The following is a 22,921-nucleotide window of genomic DNA, read 5'->3' as shown; positions in this document are numbered from 1 at the left end:
GGGCGTCCTGGGTGGTCGGGTTTATGGACTTTAGGAAGCATGTAAAAGGTAGGAGTGCACGGAGTGTTAAGGGTGACAGAGAGATGGGCTCAGGGGAGAGGTTCTGGGATAGGCCTAAGGCTATGAGGAGAATCTGGAGATCCTGCTGGATTTCTGGAATGGGATCACTGAGACAAAGATTGTAGGTGGAAGTATCTGACAGCTGGTGGAGTCCTTCTACCAGGTAATTCTTGAGGCTCAAAACAACAGTAGTAGAGCCTTTTTCGTAGATAGGATCATAAGGTTGGGGTCAGTTTCTAGATGATGAACTGTGGTTCTTTTTGCGGATGTAAGGTTAGTTCGCATGTTGAGGGATTTGGGGAGTGATGGTGAGGCAAGATTCCAGGTTAAGAAATTCTGGAAAGTTAACAGGGAGTGATTTGGGGGCAATGGGAGTGGATCACAGTTGGGTGGAGAAGTAAACTGAGTCAGGTAGGGTTCAACATTGGTCTTTGGTTGAGTCTGACTGGTAGAGTTGGTGTTGAAGAGAGTTTCCACTGTGGTGACCAGGAGAAGGACAGAAGGTCTTTAACAACTCCAACATGATTAAATTTGAGAGTAGGGCAGAAGGTGAGGCCTTTGGAAAGGACCGATATTTCTGTGGGGCTAAGGCTTCTGGAGGAAAGGATCACGACTGTGTTTCGGGTCTGTTTAGGTTCTGGATTCTGTGTGGTGGTGGGAGGGAGTGTTGGAGGGTGGGGTAAACGTGGTATGTCTGCGAGACAGGGTTTGTTAGATATGAGGGGACATAGGGGAGATTTGGAGGTTGTTGTAAAGGTGGTGAACAATGGTACGCCAAAGTGGGAGTAGGAAGTGAGCAGGGTGGAGAGTTTTTTGAGGTGGCATTGCATATGTTGCTCTAGTTCCTGGAAGGCAAGATTTTCAAAGTGTGTTATGGGTTCCGGGAATTTAGGATTGCACAGCAAGAGAATTTTACGGATGGAGAGAAGGTATTTTAAGGAGGTTTGGGCTTGGTTTATATGGTTTTGCAGGACTATGTTAGTGAGGGCTAAGGATTGGTGGAATCTGAAATGTGGTATTCTCGGCACACTCTTAACACTGTGGATTGTGGAATATTGAGTAGTTCCAACTATTCCACATTCAAAGTCTGTTAATTCCCTACATGCAGCCATAATCACTTCAGAAACCTTTTCATGTGACCACCTGAGAAGAAACGACAGCTCTGCCAATGGACTACACTTTTATACCTTTCTTATGTGATACTACTGCCATCTGTATATGTGTGTATTGTGTCTCATGATTTTTACCACCCTCATGAATATTAACCACATCGTAGTGGAGGCAGGCATAGACAAAGGTGACAATAGATGCTTGCTTTTTGCAAACAGGAGATTGTTCCATGCAGAACAGGGGAAAAGTTGTTGGAAAGGTGACTATCAAACATCTAAAGAGAAAGCTCATTCAGGTTCTAGTATTACATCAGATGCAGCAGTACAAGGCAAGGCAGAAATCTTAGTACAAAATGAAAGCAAGCCAAAATACAGGGAAAAATTAGAGAAGTGAGGACCAGAAGAAATGCTGAATAATTTTTTAAAGTATGCTTCAATAATTTAACTATCAATATCTAGTCTTTTGAGAATTTAGGATATTTAAGTCTGATAATTTTCTGTTTTTTGGATCAAAGAACTGCACTTTCATTATCACAGTAAAGATTTCCTGAGATGCAGCCAACCTGTGCTCTCTCTCTTTGGAAACCAGGCCACATGCCAGGATAAAGGGTGTGTGATGGAGTACGTAACATAGCAGGTGGGACTATCCTACTTGTTGTGATATACCACTCCTGACATCAATGTAATTTTTTTCCTTTACTTGATAGTTTTGTTAACAGCACACACACAATTCACACAAAATAGCTAATTTCTTATTCACGCTTGATTTCACTGAACTTTATTATTCACTGTACAGTTTCTCAATTACTGATGATAATATTAGTCAGTTCACTTGGAAATATTCTTCCTAAAGAAATATCCAGGATTTCGATTCACACAAAATAAGTGGATGTGAAATTTTCAGCGAGCAAGTAGCTTTTTGTTTCTAAATCGAAACAGTTCATTTGAAATCTGTCATCCTACTCCTCTCCACAAACATTTTACTTTTTGCAAAAGCTTCCTATCTGAAATGTGCCAGAAAGCTCCAATCTTAAATACTGATTATTTCCAAAATTCAGTACCACAGTATTGTGGCCCACATTCTTCTGATTCCATAATTGCCAACTTTAATTAGAATATCTTATTAGTTTGTTGATTGGTTAATTTGGAAAATTTAATGTTCTAGAAACTTTTTGGTACACTCTGGGAACTGTTGAGTAAATAGAAATCATTTTCATAAAATGATGCCTATAAATTTGCCTTTTCACTAGTTATATAGCTCACAGTTAAAACAGATTTGCTGTTCTTCCTATTGTAATTGTGTGCTCCTCAATTTTATGTTAATATTTAAAATGCGACAACAAATTTTCTTTTTTAATCTCAAACATGTCTACATAAGATGTGAGTTAATGCCCAATATCTATACTATCAACACCACTGTGTTGTTATCATTTATTTGGAACTTACCATTCCTTTTTTGATAAAAGCCAAGAAGACTACTGTGCCAGTAAACTGTGCAGTTACTGTATGAGACTACATATGTAAAACATTCTGTACTGGGTCATCAATCTATATATTACAGGACTGAATAGTAACAATTATTGTGCTAATCTGCCAGAAGATAAATGTTTAACATAGTGTCCATTACAGTAACTGACAACCTGGTATGTACACTTAAAGACTATTAATTGTGACAAATCCGATCATCAGACCAAGAATATTGATTATAAGTAAAAGTGAAAAAATTTAAAATTCATTACTACATTGTGGCATATTTCATGTCACATAATTCTGTAAGATACATTCACAACAGCAAGATCATCAACACCATATGCCAGTGCAGCTACCGAAGGCTCGATATCAGGTGAACGAGGTTACTAGTAGTAACACTACCTTAAAAACTTTGTTCAGTTGACCTAGTTGGTAGTACCGGTACTTTATAACGACCTCTTGGCAGATTTACCGTGTTGACTGCAACAGAGAGGCAAATGGGCCTAGGAAATCACCAATGCAACTCAACAGAGGAAGCAGCAGCGGCACACTCTTTTGGGGCTCATATGCAGGTAAGTTTCAAGCTGAACAAAAGGAACAATTCCTCCAGTAATTACATTTGGTGGAAATCAAAGAGATTGGAATGACAATTGTGATACTACCTGCATGCATGAACAGGATACATTTAATGGCTGCATTACTGTGAACTGGTCTGTAAGTAAATCTGGAAAATTAGAAAATATACAGGTGGAAGTGGAATGGGTGTAAATAGATATTTTAGGAATCACTGATATGTGATGGACAGAAGAGAATGATTTTTGGAGTGGAGATCATAGGTTTTTCATACTGGACCAGAAAATGGTAGAGCAGGAATGGGGAATATGCAACTGAGTAAACATAAAGATGACATTTTGAGTTGCAGACAGGCACAACAAAAAGACTATAAACATTAAGTTTCTGGTCAAAGCCTTTGTCAGAAAAGAGAAAAACACACACACACACACACACACACACACACACACACACACACACACACACACTCTTTCACAGAAGCAAGCCCACTTTATGCACCACTGCTATCTTTCGCTGGACTGAGCGGCCACAGATACAGCAGTCATGTGTGTGTGAGTGAGTGTGTGTGTGTGTGTGTGTGTGTGTGTGTGTGTGTGTGTGTGTGTGTAACAGCAATCTATCCTTTCCATAACTTTTGGTATTCCAACCATTCCAACCTGGACTGTCTACTGCTCGATAGAGCAAATGAGTATCTGTGGGGAACTGAAAAAACATTGACTGTGAAACTAAATGGATATCCAGTAGATATTGCCCTTTCTTGTAAAGAGATTTTACTTTCTTGTTCAATAGTGTAAATGGTTATCTGTGAGGGAACTGAAACAACAATGACTGAAATTGAATGGACAACCAGCAGATATTGCAATTATACACATCGACCACAAATGCAGATGATACACAGCTGAATAAGTGTATGATAATATAAATGAACTTGGGAAATGTATCGACGGGGATGATGGAAATTCAATTTCTAATGTTTAGAGGTGACTAGTGGGTGTTGACTGCAGGCTCATCTCAACATTTAAACCTGAAAAAATTGTATCCATATTTTTAGTTTGCTCCTTCTCAATGATCAGTGTTAAGTGATAATGGTGAACAATCTGCACTGTTCATAAATTTGTTAAATGGCTTACAATGTTGGGCCCACACACATATTTTCTGCTATTCATGCATTTTCATCAAAGAAATGTCCTGAAAGTAAACTTACTGTAAACTATAAACACAAAATAGAGAAACTATTTCCATAAAACAAAAGTACTTCCAGTAAATCCAGCAACAAATGTGCAGGAGTTGTAAACAGTGATACAACACACAAATATTACTGACTCCTTCATAAAAAGTCATGCAAGACTGTGTATACGAACACTGTCTTCTTTACACGAAACCTCTTTAGTAACCTAATGGCTGCTGTTGACCTCTTTTAGCTCCTCTCTCACACATCTTGTAGTTAACATTCTATTTATTTTCTTTCTTTCATTAATCAGTTTACAGTTCGTGCCCCTTAGTCTTATTTCTTCTCTCCTCTGAGTTCCTGTACAAGCCATTAGCAGCCTATCTCCTTCCTTATAGATCGCTATCTGAACCATAACCATCTCCTCTTTTTTATGATACATTGTTTTCCTACCCCTCCACATTAGCTTCCTCTCTCTAATAACCACTGTATACAAAGCAGGAGGAGTTATTTAGACACTAAAGATAATAATGCCAAAATGCTGTATCAATCTTACCTTCATCACTGAGTAACAATTTATCATTCTCACAATAAGGTACTAACAGACTGGGAAGATATGGGAGAAAAGTTTTTCGATCCACTGTCATGTGACTGCCCTGCATGACAGGTGTGTTGTGCAGGTAGTCTTGGCATGCATTGCTGGGGCTACATTTGCAGGTGGGCATGACTAAGCAAAGAGAGGGGAGGAGGAGAAGATGGATAGTGAGAGAAGATTGACTGTGAGAGGGTGGATGGGGGGAAGGAGGAGGAGGAGGTGAGGAGATGGACAGAGAGAGACGAGGATGAGACAGACATAGAGACAGGGTGGATGAGATGGGCAGGAATAGGGGAATGGAGATGAGAGATGGAGAGAGAGAGAGAGAGAGAGAGAGAGAGAGAGAGAGAGAGAGAGAGAGAGAGATAGGGGGAGGAGGTGAAATGGATGGACAGAGGTTGGAGGATGAGGATGAGGATGAGGTGGAGGTGGAGGTGGAGAGAGGGACGGAGAACTGGGCAGGCAAAGAGGGTGGCAGAAGGAGATGGATAGAGAGAGAAGAGGGGGTGGAGGAGGTGAGCAGATAGAGGAGGAGGGGGGGGGGGGGAGGAGGAGGTGGACAGATAGACAGCCTACTAATGAATACAGTGTAAGGGAAGTCCTCACAGTTGGGAACACTTCAGACAGCTTTTAACTGTGAAGCACTCTCAACTATAAAATCAAAATTACAGCCACCATCATCACTGTACCAATACAACATCACTGTAACAATACAAATGTCATTCACACCTAAAGCTGTGCACATTGCACACATTTTTGTACTGCCAGGCACAGGTGACAATGTACACAAACCACTGACATGCAAAAATTTGCATCACACTGGGGTGAAGAAAAAAAGGCATTCACAGAGAAAAAAGGGCACGGGGGGGAGGGGGGGGGGAAGGGGAGGGAGAGGAGGCCAGGCCAGACAGAGAGAGGGAGGAGGATATGGACAGATATGAGAGGAAGAGGAGATAGACTGTGAGAGGGGAGATGGGCAGAGAAAGGGGGGTACAGGAGGGCAGAGAGTAGGGAGGACACAAGGACAAAGGAAGTGGGGGGAGGAGATGGTGAACTGAGAGAGGGTGGAGGAGAAACTGCATGTAATATATGTGAGATATGCATGTTTGGGCAAAGATGCAGGGAAAAGGCTAGTATTTTGAATACATACTAACCCATTTATAGCAGTCTTGAATATCAAATTAGATGTGTATAAGCATAAAACATGTTCCTGTATTGTTTGCATGTGAGAGATGCTGGCAGATGTATCAGGAGTCCCATTTCATCCCATATAAACATCTCCCACATGAGGACACCTCCACTACCTGCCTGATAATGCTCTCTTGGCTACATACTCATAGCTATCACCGGCCTGCATCTACATGTACTGCAACCAATTGTGGTGTTCCTGCACGCACACTAATCTCCATGTCCTGACACTGGCAGTGAGCACATGTGTGGGGATAGTGAGTTCTGTACCCCATTTTGAGGTGATGTGGATGGTAAGATTCTTCAACCTTCACCAGATGTTCCTGTTGTCCAGCACCAATTGTTGCACAGTAGCCCTTCTATCGATTGGTTTCACTCTGAAGTTAATTTAAAATATTCACAGTGAAAACATTATCAATTGTTTTGCACCATTTAACACAGTGGCTAGAGGCCCCATAGGCTATTATATTCACATTATGCAATGCTGAGCTGGAAACAACCACTCAGAATGTCATAGACAGCACTGATGTTCCAACACTTCAGTGGGTCATGCAGAATTGTACTATTTGTCTGCACCACATCATCGCCAATGATGGCAAGCATAACGTAAATCCAAATACCTCTAGCAACACTTACATGTTGAATAAAGTGTGTGCATGCTGTATTTTGTAACTAATTAATGTTTTTTTTTCATATAGTTCAATAATTGTCACCCTGTACATGATTTTGTATTTATTTTATGTTTCAATCAATCATTCATAACAGTGGATGACTGACAATAAATACATGCAAAACAGTCAAAAAAATGATTTAAATTTTTGTCCATATTATTGCTGCTGTTATTGTAAAACTTAAACGCATGGTGATTACACTAATACTGCTGTTATTGTAAAACTTAAACACATGGTGATTAGTCTAATAGATAAAGAAAAATGACTTACCTCTTGCATAAGTCATTGAGTTTGTGCACTGAATATAATGATCCTAATTCGTTACAATATTCTGTTACAAGCTGCTTTTCTACAGTAAATTCATTATTTTCTTGTGACTCTATCCTGTAAATAAGTAATAATTCTGTAAAAAAAAGTATTTCCATTCTAAAAAAATATTACTTCAGTGAAAAATTAATATAAATGGATAAAAGGGTGAAAGTGGAAAGATAACATTGTAACAGTTTGCAAGAGTCTTTTGAAATGGATGCTAGGAATTACTGGATGAGATGTTGTGAGGGGGCAAAACTGGAATGGAAGTTCTGCACAAAACAAATAAGAAACGCAAGTATGAGACTTGCTGTACTGGCAGTATTTGTATGTGTGGCCAGGGATGCTATTTTTTAAGCATGCATTGATTTCGTCTGCTGGTGTTGACTTGGGGATAACTGTGTTAATCAAAAATCTCCTGACAACATGAGTAGAGCTCCTCCCATCACTTCAGAGTTTCTTCGTAAGTCTTGTAATGTTCTATCAATGGCTTTGAGCAATATTTTATGTGCCATTGTGCATTCATCCCAGAAGATAATTTTAGCCTTGTTTAGAAGTTCACCCCATACAGATTCCCTAGAGCTTTTACATATTGCAAATTGTTCTTTAGCTATTTCAATGGTAATTGTCAGGTGCAGCGGGCAGTTCGTCGTCCTTCTATAAGTGTGGTTGCAATGCCGGATAATGTCAGTATTGTTTAACATGTATTTCTGCCAGCAATAGATTTATTAGAAACATTTTCCCGGTGTCACCTAGTGCATCCAAGTACATAATTCCACTAGTGTTGTTGTTGATCCGGTCCATCATAATGTCATAAATTTCCTTTTGATTGTCACTGAGGAGTGGTTTGTTGTGAGAAATGTATTGAAGCAGTTCGTTGATGATGGAGTTATTTTCCTTAGTAATTTCGAAGATTAGCACACTGACAGCATCATTTCATGGTGCTTGCATCCCAAGTTGTACTAAGGTCTGGTTGTTTATTGCTAAACATTTGTCTTCTGGGTGACTGAGTGTTTCACTGAAGATGTCGTTATTGATTTCAATAGTCAGGTCAGGATAAGCTTCTCATATTTGATACAGTATGTTGTCACTCATACACTCTTTGAAGGAGTCCCATAGCTGTGTTGGATTCGATGGGTTACATGTTGTCAGAATTACAGCGAATAAGTCTCTCATTTTTCAGCTGAGTCTGTGAGTGAGGCTTCTTGTAGTTTTAGTTCTCAGTGATTGTCATTTTCCTATACTCCTAAGCATCAGCATGCTTCTCTGTATGTCTGGCTTATGTAACAGTCAACAGTCTTGGGATCTGTGAAACTTGTTGGTGCCCATATTTCATGTGGCAACATCCGGTGATAGAAACATTCAGCATTGTTCATCTACAGTGTATAGTAAGCCTAGTGCACCAGTTTTTATGATTCCTGGGTATACTTCTACTGGAATTCCTTGCTTTCATAATTGAAAGATTTTTCTTCTTGTGTTCCATGTATAACAAGTAGGGACGCTGACATATGGTAATGTTTTGTGAACGGATCCACTTGGCACAGTTGGTAAAAAGCTGTTAATGTTGCATTCTTAGGTGGTTTGCTTGCAATTTCTCTGGCAGTGTCTTTTGCGGCATAAACTCTCTGTCCACTCTCTAAATGTACTGCTAGACAGTACGCAGCTGGTTTGTATTTCTATATGAGAAAACGAAAATGCTGATGTATCTTTCCATTTGTTACATGAGGAGCTTGTCATTTCTGTTTTGTTATTCACTGTCTTTGACTATTTGAAATACTGCCATGTCACTGCCTTTGTTCACATACTTACAGACATATTTGATGGATTTCACCAAATTGCAGTATTCTGTGTTTACATGTGCTTGGAATATTTTGGCAAGTAGTGTGTTACATGGTACTACCCATTGATTATCTATTTCCAGTTTCTCACAGCCTCATATTCATAATTTTGCTATGAAGCCACCATTTTTGGGTGATCATCTTCTGTATTTGGGATAGCTGTCAACTCCGGTTTGTGTGTCGTCCAAGTGTGGTTTTGGTTACTTTTTTGTACATTTTCCTTCACTTAAACATGGCAAATTGGGGTTTAATGGCTTTCTTGGTCGGTGACTTATGTTTATCACTACTATTTTGTCCAATTCCGGAGCTTCTTGTGGATTGGGAAATTCAACCTGGATGATTTTGTCGATATCCATGGGATGAATTCTGTCATGAAGCCATATGAAATTGTGTGAGTGAGGCACTCCTTGTTTTTGCCATTCAATTGTGTACATCCAGCACCTAATGGTTCCAAAGATGTGGTGTTTTGTGACGACTACAAAAAATCTCATTTGTTTTTGTCAGAAAACTCAGGCTATTATATACTGTTGATGCATGGCCGCTTGTCTGTATCTTAGCTGTTCTTTGATTTATGGCCATGATGAGTTGCATGTGAATGTTATGGAGAGGTCAGGTCATCCATATTTTCTTATGTAGGTCATGGCATCTTGAGTGTATTCATGCATGTGTTCAGACTTCCTATGTATGATGAGGGTAAGATTGTCATTGTTCCAGTAGCATAAATTTTTCTGTCATTTCTGATTCAGTCTTATGTAAAGCACCTGTTCCACTTATATTTTTGTATACATGTCCAACAGGAAGTGTTGGAACGAATGGTGAGTGTTAAGAATGTGATTATATGTTTCATTGTCTCTGATCATTAAGAGTTAAGCAAGAACTCCTTGGAAGTGATTTTTTTATCTTTGTTTCTATGCCAATTTCAGGTTGGATTTGTTTCACATTAAAATGATATCCATCTTCTTCATGTAGAAATATTAATGGGTATTGAAGGGCACCTGTTCTTCATTGTACAATTATGTCATGGCTTTGTTTTCATAGTCCACAATTATGATGGCAACTTCATCTATCTGAGGTGCATTAAATCGACATTCATCTTCTCTAGGCGATCTTTTGTTGGCTCGAATTATAACTTTATAGTCGTCAGAAATCATTTGGTCTAGTGCTGTTTTGAATCAGTTGATTGTATGATATTTGTGTATGATCCTCTGTACATCTAGAAACTACTACTCATCTCAATTCACTGATATATGTGCATTGTTGATCAATTTCTGTTTCTTTGTTTCCGATGAAATATGCCTGCAGAAATTTATGGTCTTCATTGAGTAGTGGTAGTAAAGATGCCATATTGTGATAGATATGTCACTGTTTGGAAAAAAAAAAAAAAAACATAATCAATTTCATGTCTATTAGCGTTTATAACAGTGACACTTAAAGAAGTCATTTGGAAGCAGGTGTTGTATGCTTTTAAATTTTGTAAAAAGTGTTTTGATTCATGGGTTTTCCTGTTCATGTAATGTAACAACTCCTGCGGAGGTGCTTCCAGTGGTGGTAATTAAAGAACAGAATCCTGATGTTTCTCTACAGAATTTTTTCCTGTTGCAAAATTGGCAGATATTATCCATTTTTCAATTACGACGTGTTTGTGTTTATTACACTCTTTCATTGGATCATAATAGAGTGCTTCAGTTGTTAGGTTCTCATGTTTACTTGTCCTCTTCAGTGCTTCTAGTAGGGCGATATTTTCATGGCTAGCTTGAGTTCACAGTCTTTTATTATAAGATTGCGTCGCAATTCTTGACTCTTCAATCCATTCATTTCATTGCTCTTTGGTTTATCTGCTTCTCACAGTGCTCATTCTTATTTGTTGGGAACTTAAATGTGCTTCGTGCTCTTCGCCTGTTTAGTTTTTTCGCTGTTCTTTTTGTTTTCGCCATTTTGCTTCAGAACTGGCAAGATCTCCTTCTCTTTTATGCTTGGGCACTGTCTAAAATGTAAATCAAATCAACTTTTTACTAACAAATACACTTTGCACACTTTATTTTCGATCCATATTCAGTAACTATATCAATTTGACTACTCACACTTCACTGTTCATTTTTATTCACTCACTGCACTAGTTTTTCGGTTACTCCTTTCGTCACTGATAAGAAACTGTGGTTTGAACCCATGGTGGGTCTTGCTTTATATACCCCAATACCAAATACCAATGGGTAGCTCCACCAGTGGTGAATTCCAGAACGTACCAAAAAGGCTTTGAATGATCCACAATATTCCAGAACATTCCACAACCTTTGAGATTGTTCTGCAATGTTCCACAACGATCTGGAATGTTCCCGAACATTCTGGATCTTCTCAAATGTTCCCTACTATTCCCGAATGTTCCAGAACATTCTGGAATATTGTGGAATACTTGCAAATGTTCTTGAATATTCTCAAATGTTCTGGAATGTTCTAGAAATTTCTAGAGGGCGAAACTTGCCTGCTCTTATGTCTTCAACAGCACGCCATTCAGGTAAAAATAGGAACCTTCTTCATGGATAGGGGATAGAGGGCTACCACACCATGTAGCTCCACTGATCATACCAGGACTCGTTTCTGAGTTTTAGTGGCATGCAAACTGTACACTTACTGTTATAATATAAAAATTATATATATTGATTACATGTTCCACAAATCATATTCACATTAAATGTTATGTAGATGATGTTGACTGAACAAAAATGTAGCAAATATATTTATTTTTAAATACAGCACATTCTGACTATTTACAAGCTTCTTTCTGGATATATGACTACTTAATTTCTAGTCACGAATTTCCATACAAGGAGTTGTTAATATCTTAAATCTACATTTGGTACACTTCTGCCATCTGGCAGACACTTTATTTCTATGGTTAGTCTGTTAATGTGATTTATAGCTGCATTTCACCCATTTCTGTGCCAAAGTTAGAATCGTTTAATAGTATGGTTCAAATGGCTCTGAGCACTATGGGACTCAACTGCTGAGGTCATTAGTCCCCTAGAACTTAGAACTAGTTAAACCTAACTAACCTAAGGACATCACAAACATCCATGCCCGAGGTAGGATTCGAACCTGCGACCGTAGCGGTCTTGCGGTTCCAGACTGCAGCGCCTTTAACCGCACGGCCACTTCGGCCGGCCCGTTTAATAGTAAACACAATTATTTTTCCTTTTGGTGTTGTACTTGAGAATGTCTCTTTTACTGTCAAACTCAAGTGGATTGCTGAAAAATGTACTGAGAGGCTGCAGTTATCATTTCCAGCTTCTTAAAGAGACAGCTGCAAGGCTTACATGTGTGAACCCCAAAAATTCCGATTACTGTCTTTTATGCAAAGAAAATTTTTTTGTCAAAATGATGAGTTACCCCAAAATATTATCCATATAACATCGGTGAATGAAAATATGCAAAATGTGTTAATTAACTGACTTCTGTATCTAAAAGTATCTATATATTGCATTTCAAATGTGATTGTATTCAGCACACTTGAAGTATGAATTACAAAATGTCTTCAGTCACAAATTTTTATGTTTTGTTAAATACACAATGCTTTTCAGAACTTGTGGTTCCATCATCAGGTGTAACTTGTCTTAATATATGATTTATTATTGCTCTTGAATGAGGTGAAATGCTTATTTCTGTCATGAAAAGGTTTGTTGTTAGGTTACGAATTTCGTAAGTCAAATGCGGAAAACACGTGTGAAATAGTGGAAATAATGAACAGTGTAAACTTGCCACATAATCCAAGAAAAGTGTTTTTAACACCGTTATACATTCTTTTCATTCATATCACTTCACTCAAAAGACATATTGCATACACATGTTAGTAAATACATCACATATGTTGCTGTACATGGTGTTATCAAAACCGAATTTATTTTTAGTGCCAGAGATCTAATTATTAAACAAATGACATATGCAGGGAATAACTTTAGAATAGGTCTTTAAAATTACTGAAGTAACTATGGCTTGTGAAATCTGGTTGTTCATTTAACACAGATTGTGGTTTTTTTATTTTATGGAGGTGTATCTCCAGTTGTTCTAACAGATTTAGGGTGTTACCATTGGCTTCATTATGTAGTACTATCAAATTGTTTTCTTGACTGTTGATGATATGTTTTGTTTCCAACATATGTTGTGCAATAACTGATTTTTTTGAAGTAGGTGAGCCTGAAAGCATTTATATGCTGTTGAAAGCGGGTTTTGAAGTTTCTGCGTGTTTTCCCTACGGAGTACACAGAACAACTGCAGCAACGTACACTCTACTGTTGTTGAATTTTTGTGTATTTGATTTTATGTTATGGACAGCTAAGTTTTGTAACTTATTAGTAGTTAAGAATGCAAATATTACATTTGTTTTTTTGAAAAGGTTAGCGATTTTTGTGAAATGGGCTCCAGGTATGAGATACTGGCAGTGTAGCCATTTGCTGTCTTACTTTTGTGTATTTGTCATTGCAGAACAAAATCAGAAAAATGGTTAACAGATGCAGTTTCCACTTCACAGAAAAACAAGCAAAAACATGCATTTTAATGAATCCCACAGCCTCAAGACTGAGAACTCAACCTAAGACCCATAAACCTCATATTCCATTGAGGCCTACTGTTAATTCTAAAAATACACTTGCCTCCAAAGTCTCTCAATTACTGAATGAAATTTTGAAGAAACACTATTGTGTGTTGCACTTGCGATCTCATTATTGCGTTCTTGGCCGCAGCGAGAATAAGATACATGTGACGTGTAATTCTGTTCAACACTTTATTTAGACGAGAAGTTTATTTTAAGATCACATAACAGCAGGAAAAACATTATCAACATTTCCAGTGCAATGAATATTACCAGTTTTTTTTTTTTTTTTTTTTTTTTAGCTAAGTGAGGAAAACAGTAACAGGAATACTAAACAGTAACAGCAGTACTAAAAAAGTCAAAGTGAATTATTAAACTCATGGAGCATGGAGAAAGCGTCTCACAACGCTCCTGGTGGTCAGTGCGAGAACTATGTTGACATGCGCCAGCCCATCAGCCGATTAACTGACATCTGTTTTGGCTGACGCCCAATGTCGCTACACCAGCCCCCTCAGGAAAGCAGAGCACTGTCCTTGGATTAAGCCAGAAGTGTGCTGGGAAGTGTACCCGTTGTCTGGAACATGTTTGCCATTCAATTGGAGCTGGTGATGTTGCTGGTGGAGGTCACTGAGTGGCATGTGGAGGTTACGCCTCATTGTGTTGCAGAGGTGAATGTGGAGAGTCTGGTAGGACGAACGCTGGTTTCACTCTATCAATAGAAACAGTATTCATCTTGCCGTTGACTATGATATCAAATGTTTTGTCACTTCTAATGATGACACAAAGCGGACCGGTATAGGGCAGTGTGAGTGGTGGTTTGACGTCCTCTACTCGCAACATTACGTGTGTACAGGATCATAACTCTCAGGGCACGAAAGTTTGCGATGTATCATTATCATGGTGCAATGCTTGTCACAGTCAGATCTGCATCAGCCTTTCTCTGAGGTGGGTGACAAATACTGGTGCATTAACATCATCCAATGAAATTGTTTGTGGGTCCACGAACTCACCAGGAGGCCGGAGGACTTTTGCAGGTGAGGCGTCTAGATCCGTTGTATACATGTTACGTAGGCTGAGCAAAACCAATGGTAAGGCAGAGGTCCATTGTGATTCATGACACACTAAGGCAGCTTTAAGTGATCGGTGCCAGCATTTAATCACACCGTTACTGGCAGTTGTTGTGTGATGTAATGCACTGCAAAATTTACTTAGTTAGTCAAATAGGTCAGATTCAAACTGCTGTCCTCTGTTCGCGGTTATATGAAGCAGACAACCAAAATGGGCGCTCCAGTGTGACACAAATGCAGTGGCTAGTGTCTCAGTAAAAATGTTATCTACCAGAATGGCCTCTGGCCAGCTCGTGAATTGGTCTATTACTGTCAGTAGGTAGCATTGCCCTTCTGAAGGGGGCAGCGGACCTACTACATCAATATGAATATGGCAAAAACGTGCTGTCGTGTCTGGAAATTTGCCGACTGGCACAGAAATCTTGGTGCACTGGCCCTGCAGCGAGCCCATGCGCAACAGTGGTTTTTTTATTCCAGGCCACACAAAACAGCCAACTATTAGTTTAATTGTTGCCTTCACACTGGGGTGACATAAATGTAGACTTTCAAAGGCTTGCTTGTATAGCGCCGTAGGACAAGTTTTCCCAGTAGAAACCTCACAATATAGCTTTGTGTTTGTAGCTGGAACACTGGCTGAAGTTGAAGGCCAGATGTGGCATCTTGCAAACAATCTCGAAGTTCCAGGTCAGACTCCCGTGCTTGGGCGAGCTGTGTGAAATCTATAGTCTTCATGATACTTCTCAGCCGTGATAGACAGTCTGCAATGACATTGTCAATTCCCAATAAATGCCATACATCAGTAGTGAATTGTGCGATGAACTCCAGTTGATTATATTGTCTCGGAGAACATTTGTCATTATTTTGCCGAAAGGCATAGGTGAGGGATCTATGGTCTGTAAAAATGACAAAAACTCTAGCCTCCAATTGTTCACAGAACTGTTTAATGGACTCATTAATTGCCGACAATTCACAGTTGTATGCGCTCCACTGTTGCTGTGCAGGAGACAGCTTTCATGAAAAGAATGCGAGAGGCTGCCAGGCTCCATCTATATACTGTTGCAAGGCAGAACTGATTGTCATCTGGCTAGTGTCTACTAGAAACGGGAGAGGCGCTTCCAAAGCCAGATGCGCAAGAAGGGCTGCATCTGCTATATTTTTCATGGCCGCTTCAAACACGTTTTTCACCCACTCTATCCACAATACTGGCGTTTTGTCTTTAAACTTAGGAGCCGCTAAAGCTGTGGTAAGAGGCTCTTGGTGTTCTGTAACATGCGTAGGTGATCTCAGTAGAAATTAAGGACTCTCGAGAATCGTTGCAGTTCTTTAGCAGTTTCTGGCTGTGGAATATTCAATATAGCCTCTACTTTCTCCGGTGGTCTAAAAACGTAACCTCTGTCTGCCCAAAAACACACACTGAGGTGTTCAACACTACTCCGTATTTGTCAAGGCATTTAAATACCTCAATCAGGTGCTGTTTGTGTTCTTCTGGGGTCACTGAAAAGATGAGTATATCATCAATATATGCAAAACAACACTGAAAGCCTTGCAAAATGGAATCTATGAGTCTTTGCCACATTTGGGCAGCATTTTTCAATCTGAAAGGCATAAACAGACAAAACGGCATTATAATGACCATTTTCGGAATATTTCTTTCAGCGACAGGAATCTGCATATATGCCTTTGCACAATCTAATACGCTCGGCTCAGTAATCACCACAAGGACGCCATGCATTGTACTTTTTTGGCACTAAATGGAGGGGTGACGACAAAGGCCCACTAGATGGATGAATGAGGCCTTCCTTCAACATTGTATTAAATTCCTCCTTGGCAACAGCCTTTAGGTCATGAGCAAGACACTTTGATCTACACGAAATTGGAGGGCCTGCGGTAGTATTGATATAATGTACAGTGTGGTGACATACCTTTTGTGGGGCCCCAGGAGGCCTTATGTTAGCCGGGAATAGGTCCAGAAGTACGGTATACTCATCACTCTTCAACTGGATCGATTTCGTGTCATATATGCCATGCTACATCGGAATCCATGGAATCCATCGTTAGATAGTCCCTTGACATTGTCTATTATGCGGGCATTGGCGACGTCCGGCAGCAGTCAATAATGCATTAAGAAATCGGCTCTGCTTGTAGGCTCGGTTATGCCTGCCACGGTGAAATTACACTTCAAGGTACAATGTAATCCCATGTCCACCTCAATGTGCTGCATTCCATACGTCGTGATAGTTGAATTATTAGATATGGGAAGGCAAAACGAGGTGGCTGGCTGATACTTGTGTAACAGGGTCCATGGCAAAATACTTAAGTCAGAACCCTTGTCCACCAAATACTTGTGCCCTGTCTTGCGATCTGTCATAAAGAGACGCAAGGATGGTGACCGACAGTCTGGAGCAATTACTTCTGCCTGTCACTTACAAATGAGAAAGGTACATGGCAAAGTGCACTTGTGTGCCTGATCTCCGAATTTCCTGTGGCACCAACACATGTCTATCTGGGTTGAACCTTCGGCTATGGCAGAGTTCGCTGAGGAACGTCATCTAGATCTTCTGTAGAATCATCCTCTAGTGTACCCGTCAGACAGTAGTTCACCCATCTGCTCACTCAGCGTGTCAACCTTGCTCACGAGACTGTGGTAATCCGCCCGCTTTACCACCGAGGTACTATTACACACCATTGTAATTTCAGGGTAGTAGGTTGGTACGATTGAAACCTGGTAGTTAAGGAAGGCAGGATTCGGTTACGATTGTGGATGGGGCCATAATCAATTACTATTTGTTACCTTTTACAGTTCCACGCATTTATTTTTAAAACAGTAATTCCAGACTTGACAATAAATAAAAAATACCACACGTTATTAAAATAACTGTGCAAATAATTGTGTTTTCAGTGCATTACAATTTAGCGAATTACCGTAAAATAAAGATATAAATAATGTTTTAAAAAAACAAGGCATTGTGATCATGGCTGAAGGCCTTACACGACAAGAATGGCAATAAATTAAGAATGTTTGAGAACTCGCTGCAATTTACAACTTACAGGTATTGAAATATTAAAAGGTAAGTTGTCACAAATACAGCAGAAAGTGTCAGAGGCCAGGAATGGCAGTAAATAAGGTTTTAAGGCTCAGTGCTAAAATACAAACACCAAATTATTATTATTTTTTAAGCAAATGACCACAATCACGGCTGAAGACCCTACACGCCAGGAACGGCAATATATAAAAAAATTTTTAAAAACCTGCTGTAAAACAGCCAATACAATAGCAAAGATTAATTTAAAAAGACAAGCAACTGTTCACCACATGCCAGGAACGGCAATAATATTAAAAAATTTAAAAATCTGTTGTAAACCAGGCAATGAAATAGCAAGGTTAATTAAAAAAAACCAAGCAACTGACCACCACAGGGAGAATAAGATAGTAAAACACAAGAACCAAGGGGCCACAGACAGTTCTCCAGGAATCGACCTCTGAGAGGATTCGGCAACAAACTTTTTCGCGAGGGATGAGATAGGCAGCCAAGAGTTGCACTCACTTCACAAGATGGAAACTCAGACCAGTGGCAGTCTACGAATGACTAATGATAATCTTACTGAGGCTACCTGATGTCCGAGAAACCAAATGAAATGATAGAACAATATGCCAAAAGCACTCCACTTGCTGCACTTCGCCTCGGCGATAGTACGATCAGCAACACGAACCCAAGTCACTGGAGAATTGCGAGACATCACAATAGTGAAGGTTTCTGTTCTTGGTTTGAAATGCACTCATCTTAAAGCTTGCTGGATCGAGTTTACCACGAGGTCATGCACCCATGTGACCACAATCATTCCATACAGCAGCCCATGAGTGCCGCCAGCGGACCTGAGTCCCCAACCAAACTGCCACACTCACATCACACAACACAGACAAACAACCACGTCGCCCCAAAGATAGGGCAACAGTTACTACATATCGATAGCCGCTGCTGCTGCCACTAGCGGACAGGCAATGCTTGTGAAACGAGTGCCACCAGTCAACAAGAGAAGAAGACAAAATAACCGCAACTATGCCAACTCAACAATACGGTCTGGCCTCCAATAGAGGGCGGAAACCTACCAACAGCACCAACATGAGCCGCAGCATGGCTCAACGATGATGCCTTGAATTCAATCCACCAGGTCTGCAACAGCATCTAGCAACATGTCCATTTGCGATGCTATAATGGCCTTCACTTGTGCTGGCAGACGGCTGCTCCACAATGTGCATAGTAATGTATCAGGTACCGTGCATGTGTCAACCTTGCTTCTTAAATGATGGAGGTACTGATATGGTTTTCTGTCACCAACATCCTCTGGTGTGATGAGAACCTGCAGCACCCATTCTCCCTGCAAAGCACACACTCTTCCTATTAATCCAGTCTTTAATTTCTTGTATAATTCTGTGTCTGGAAGTGAAGTTGTAATATGTTGAACCTCAGCTGTGTAGCTGTGGTCCAGCTGACTGACCACCAGTGCAAACTTAGTGGAGTCGGCAGTCACACTGGCACAGAGGAAACTCGCTTCCACCTGTGCAAACCATAATGCTGGGTTGTGAGGCCAAAACGGCCATAGCCACATGACCAGTCTTGAAATGGTTGATGGGCCCATCCTCGCACCAATTTCTGATTCTTGAAGTTTGCCACTAGCCATTTGTGCTGCTGATTTATTCTCTATCTAGCTGTGATCACGTCATCGGCCTTGCTGTGCTGGTACTGTGAATGGCTGAAAGCATGGGGAAACTACAGCTGTAATTTTTCCCGAGGGCATGCAGCTTTACTGTATGGTTAAATGATGATGGTGTCCTCTTGAGTAAAATATTCCAGAGGTAAAATAGTCCCCCATTTGGATCTCCAGACGGGGACTAGTCAGGACGACTTCGTTATCGGGAGAAACAAAACTGGTGTTCTATGCATTGGAGTGTGGAATGTCCCTTAGTCAGGTGAGTAGGTTAGAAAATTAAAAAGGGAAATGGATTGGTTTAATTTAGATATGGTGGGAATTAGTGAAGTTCGGTGGCAGGAGGAACAAGACTTCTGGTCAGGTGTATACAGGGTTATAAATACAGAATCAAATAGGGGTAATGCAGGAGCAGGTTTAATAATGAAAAAAAAGAGAGTGCAGGTAAGTTACTATGCATAGTGAACGCATTATTGTAGCCAAGACAGCCACAAAGCCCATACCTACCACAGTAATACAAGTTTATAGGCCAAATAGCTCCTCAGACAATGAAGAGATTGAAGAAATGTATGATGCTATGAAAGAAATTATTTGGATAGTGAAGACAGATGAAATTAAATAGTCATGGGGGACTGGAATTATATAGTAGGGAAAGGAAGAGAAGCAAAAGTAGTAGGTGAATATGGAATGGGAGGTAAGCAATGAAAGGGGAAGTCATCTGATAGAATTTTGCACTGAGCATAACTTAATCACAGCTAACACTTGGTTTAAGAATCAGGGAAGAAGGTTGTATACACGGAAGAGGCCTGGAGACACTGGAAGGTTTCAGATAGATTATATAATGGTAAGAAAGAGATTTAGGAATCAAATTTTAAATTGTAAGACATTTCCAGGGGCAGATGTGGACCCTGTCCACAATATGTTGGTTGTGAACTGTAGATTAAAACTGAAGAAACTACAAAAAGGTGGGAATTTAAGGAGATGGGATCTGGATAAACTAACAGAACCAGAGGTTGTAGAGAGTTTCAGAGAGAGCATTAGGGGATAATTGACAAGACTGGGGGAAAGAAATGCAGTAGAAGAAGAATGGGTACCTTTGAGAGATGAAATAATGAAGGCATCTGAGGATCAAGTAGGTAAAAAGATGAGGGCTGGTAGAAATCCTTGGGTAACAGAAGAGATATTGAATTTAATTGAAGAAAGGAGAGGCAGTAAATGAAGCGGACAAAAAGAATACAAATGTCTCAAAAATGAGATTGACAGGAAGTGCAAAATGGCTAAGCAAGGATGGCTAGAGGACAAATGTAAGCATGTAGAGGCATATTTCACTAAGGGTAAGATAGATGCTGCGTACAGCAAAATTAAAGAGACCTTTGGAGAAAAGAGAACCACCTGTATGAATATCAAGAGCTCAGATGGAAAACCAGTTCTAAGCAAAGAAGGAAAAACAGAAAGGTGGAAGGAGTATATAGAGGATCTACAAGGACAATGTTCTTGAGAGCAATATTATGGAAATGGTAGAGGATGTAGATAAAGATGAAATGGGAGATATGATACTGCAGGATGAATTTGACAGAGCACTGAAAGACCTAAGTTGAAACAAGGCCCGAGAGTAGACAAATTCCTGTAGAACTACTGATACCCTTGGGAGAGCCAAACATGACAAAACTCTACCATCTGGTGAGCAAGATGTATGAGACAGGTGAAATACCCTCAGACTTAAAGAAGAATATAATAATTCCAATCCCAAAGATAGCAGGTATTGACAGGTGTGAAAATCACCGACCTGTCAGTTTAATAAGCCACAGCTGCAAAATACTAACACAAATCCTTTACAGACAAATGGAAAAACTGATGGAAGCAGACCTCGGGGAAGATCAGTTTGGATTCTGTAGAAATGGTGGAACACATGAGGCTCTATTGACCCTACAACTTATCTTCAAAGATAGCTTGTTGTTGTTGTTGTGGTCTTCAGTCCTGAGACTGGTTTGATGCAACTCTCCATGCTACTCTATCCTGTGCAAGCTTTTTCATCTCCCAGTACCTACTGCAACCTACATCCTTCTGAATCTGCTTAGTGTATTCATCTCTTGGTCTCCCTCTACGATTTTTACCCTCCATGCTGCCCTCCAATACTAAACTGGTGATCCCTTGATGCCTCAGAACATGTCCTACCAACCGATCCCTTCTTCTGGTCAAGTTGTGCCACAAACTTCTCCTCTCCCCAATCCTATTCAATATTTCCTCATTAGTTATGTGATCTACCCATCTGATCTTCAGCATTCTTCTGTAGCACCACATTTCGAAAGCTTCTATTCTCTTCTTGTCCAAACTATTTATCGTCCATGTTTCACTTCCATACATGGCTACACTCCATACGAATACTTTCAGAAATGACTTCCTGACACTTAAATCAATACTGGATGTTAACAAATTTCTCTTCTTCAGAAACGCTTTCCTTGCCATTGCCAGCCTACATTTTATATCCTCTCTACTTCGACCATCATCAGTTATTTTGCTCCCCAAATAGCAAAACTCCTTTACTATTTTAAGTGCCTCATTTCCTAATCTAATTCCCGCAGCATCACCCAATTTAATACGACTACATTCTGTTATCCTTGTTTTGCTTTTGTTGATGTTCATCTTAAATCCTCCTTTCAAGACACTGTCCATTCCATTCAACTGCTCTTCCAAGTCCTTTGCTGTCTCTAACAGGATTACAATGTCATCGGCGAACCTCAAAGTTTTTATTTCTTCTCCATGAATTTTAATACCTACTCCGAATTTTTCTTTTGTTTCCTTTACTGCTTGCTCAATATACAGATTGAACAACATGGGGGAGAGGCTACAACCCTGTCTTACTCCCTTCCCAACCACTGCTTCCCTTTCATGTCCCTCGACTCTTATAACTGCCATCTGGTTTCTGTACAAATTGTAAATAGCCTTTCGCTCCCTGTATTTTACCCCTGCCACCTTTAGAATTTGAAAGAGAGGATTCCAGTCAACATTGTCAAAAGCTTTCTCTAAGTCTACAAATGCTAGAAACGTAGGCTTGCCTTTCCTTAATCTTTCTTCTAAGATAAGTCGTAAGGTCAGTATTGCCTCACGTGTTCCAGTGTTTCTACGGAATCCAAACTGATCTTCCCCGAGGTTGGCTTCTACCAGTTTTTTCATTCGTCTGTAAAGAATTCGTGTTAGTATTTTGCAGCTGTGACTTATTAAACTGATAGTTCAGTAATTTTCACATCTGTCAACACCTGCTTTCTTTGGGATTGGAATTATTATATTCTTCTTGAAGTCTGTGGGTATTTCGTCTGTTTCATACATCTTGCTCACCAGATGGTAGAGTTTTGTCATGACTGGCTCTCCCAAGGCCGTCAGTAGTTCCAACGGAATGTTGTCTACTCCGGGGGCCTTGTTTCGACTCAGGTCTTTCAGTGCTCTGTCAAAGTCTTCACGCAGTATCATATCTCCCATTTCATCTTCATCTACATCCTCTTCCATTTCCATAATATTGTCCTCAAGTACATCGCCCTTGTATAGACCCTCTATATACTCCTTCCACCTTTCTGCTTTCCCTTCTT

The 22,921-nt window shown here is 40.0% G+C and overlaps 1 protein-coding gene across 4 annotated transcripts in view; it reads right to left on the bottom strand.

Annotated features, from left to right (window-relative positions):
- Window positions 1–22,921, bottom strand: part of LOC126457551 (AP-4 complex accessory subunit Tepsin-like) — a 145,974-nt gene that overhangs the window by 41,338 nt on the left and 81,715 nt on the right. For all 4 annotated transcript variants that reach the window (XM_050093961.1, XM_050093960.1, XM_050093959.1 and 1 more), the window contains one exon: window positions 7,105–7,218. In XM_050093961.1, the coding sequence (XP_049949918.1) occupies window positions 7,105–7,218 (114 nt within the window). The remainder of the gene's footprint in view (window positions 1–7,104; window positions 7,219–22,921) is intronic.

Source organism: Schistocerca serialis, chromosome 2 (genome assembly GCF_023864345.2).
Source record: "Schistocerca serialis cubense isolate TAMUIC-IGC-003099 chromosome 2, iqSchSeri2.2, whole genome shotgun sequence".
NCBI lineage: Eukaryota > Metazoa > Arthropoda > Insecta > Orthoptera > Acrididae > Schistocerca > Schistocerca serialis.
Note: the sequence above shows the minus strand (reverse complement) of the source record. Positions and strands in the feature narration are given on the sequence as shown.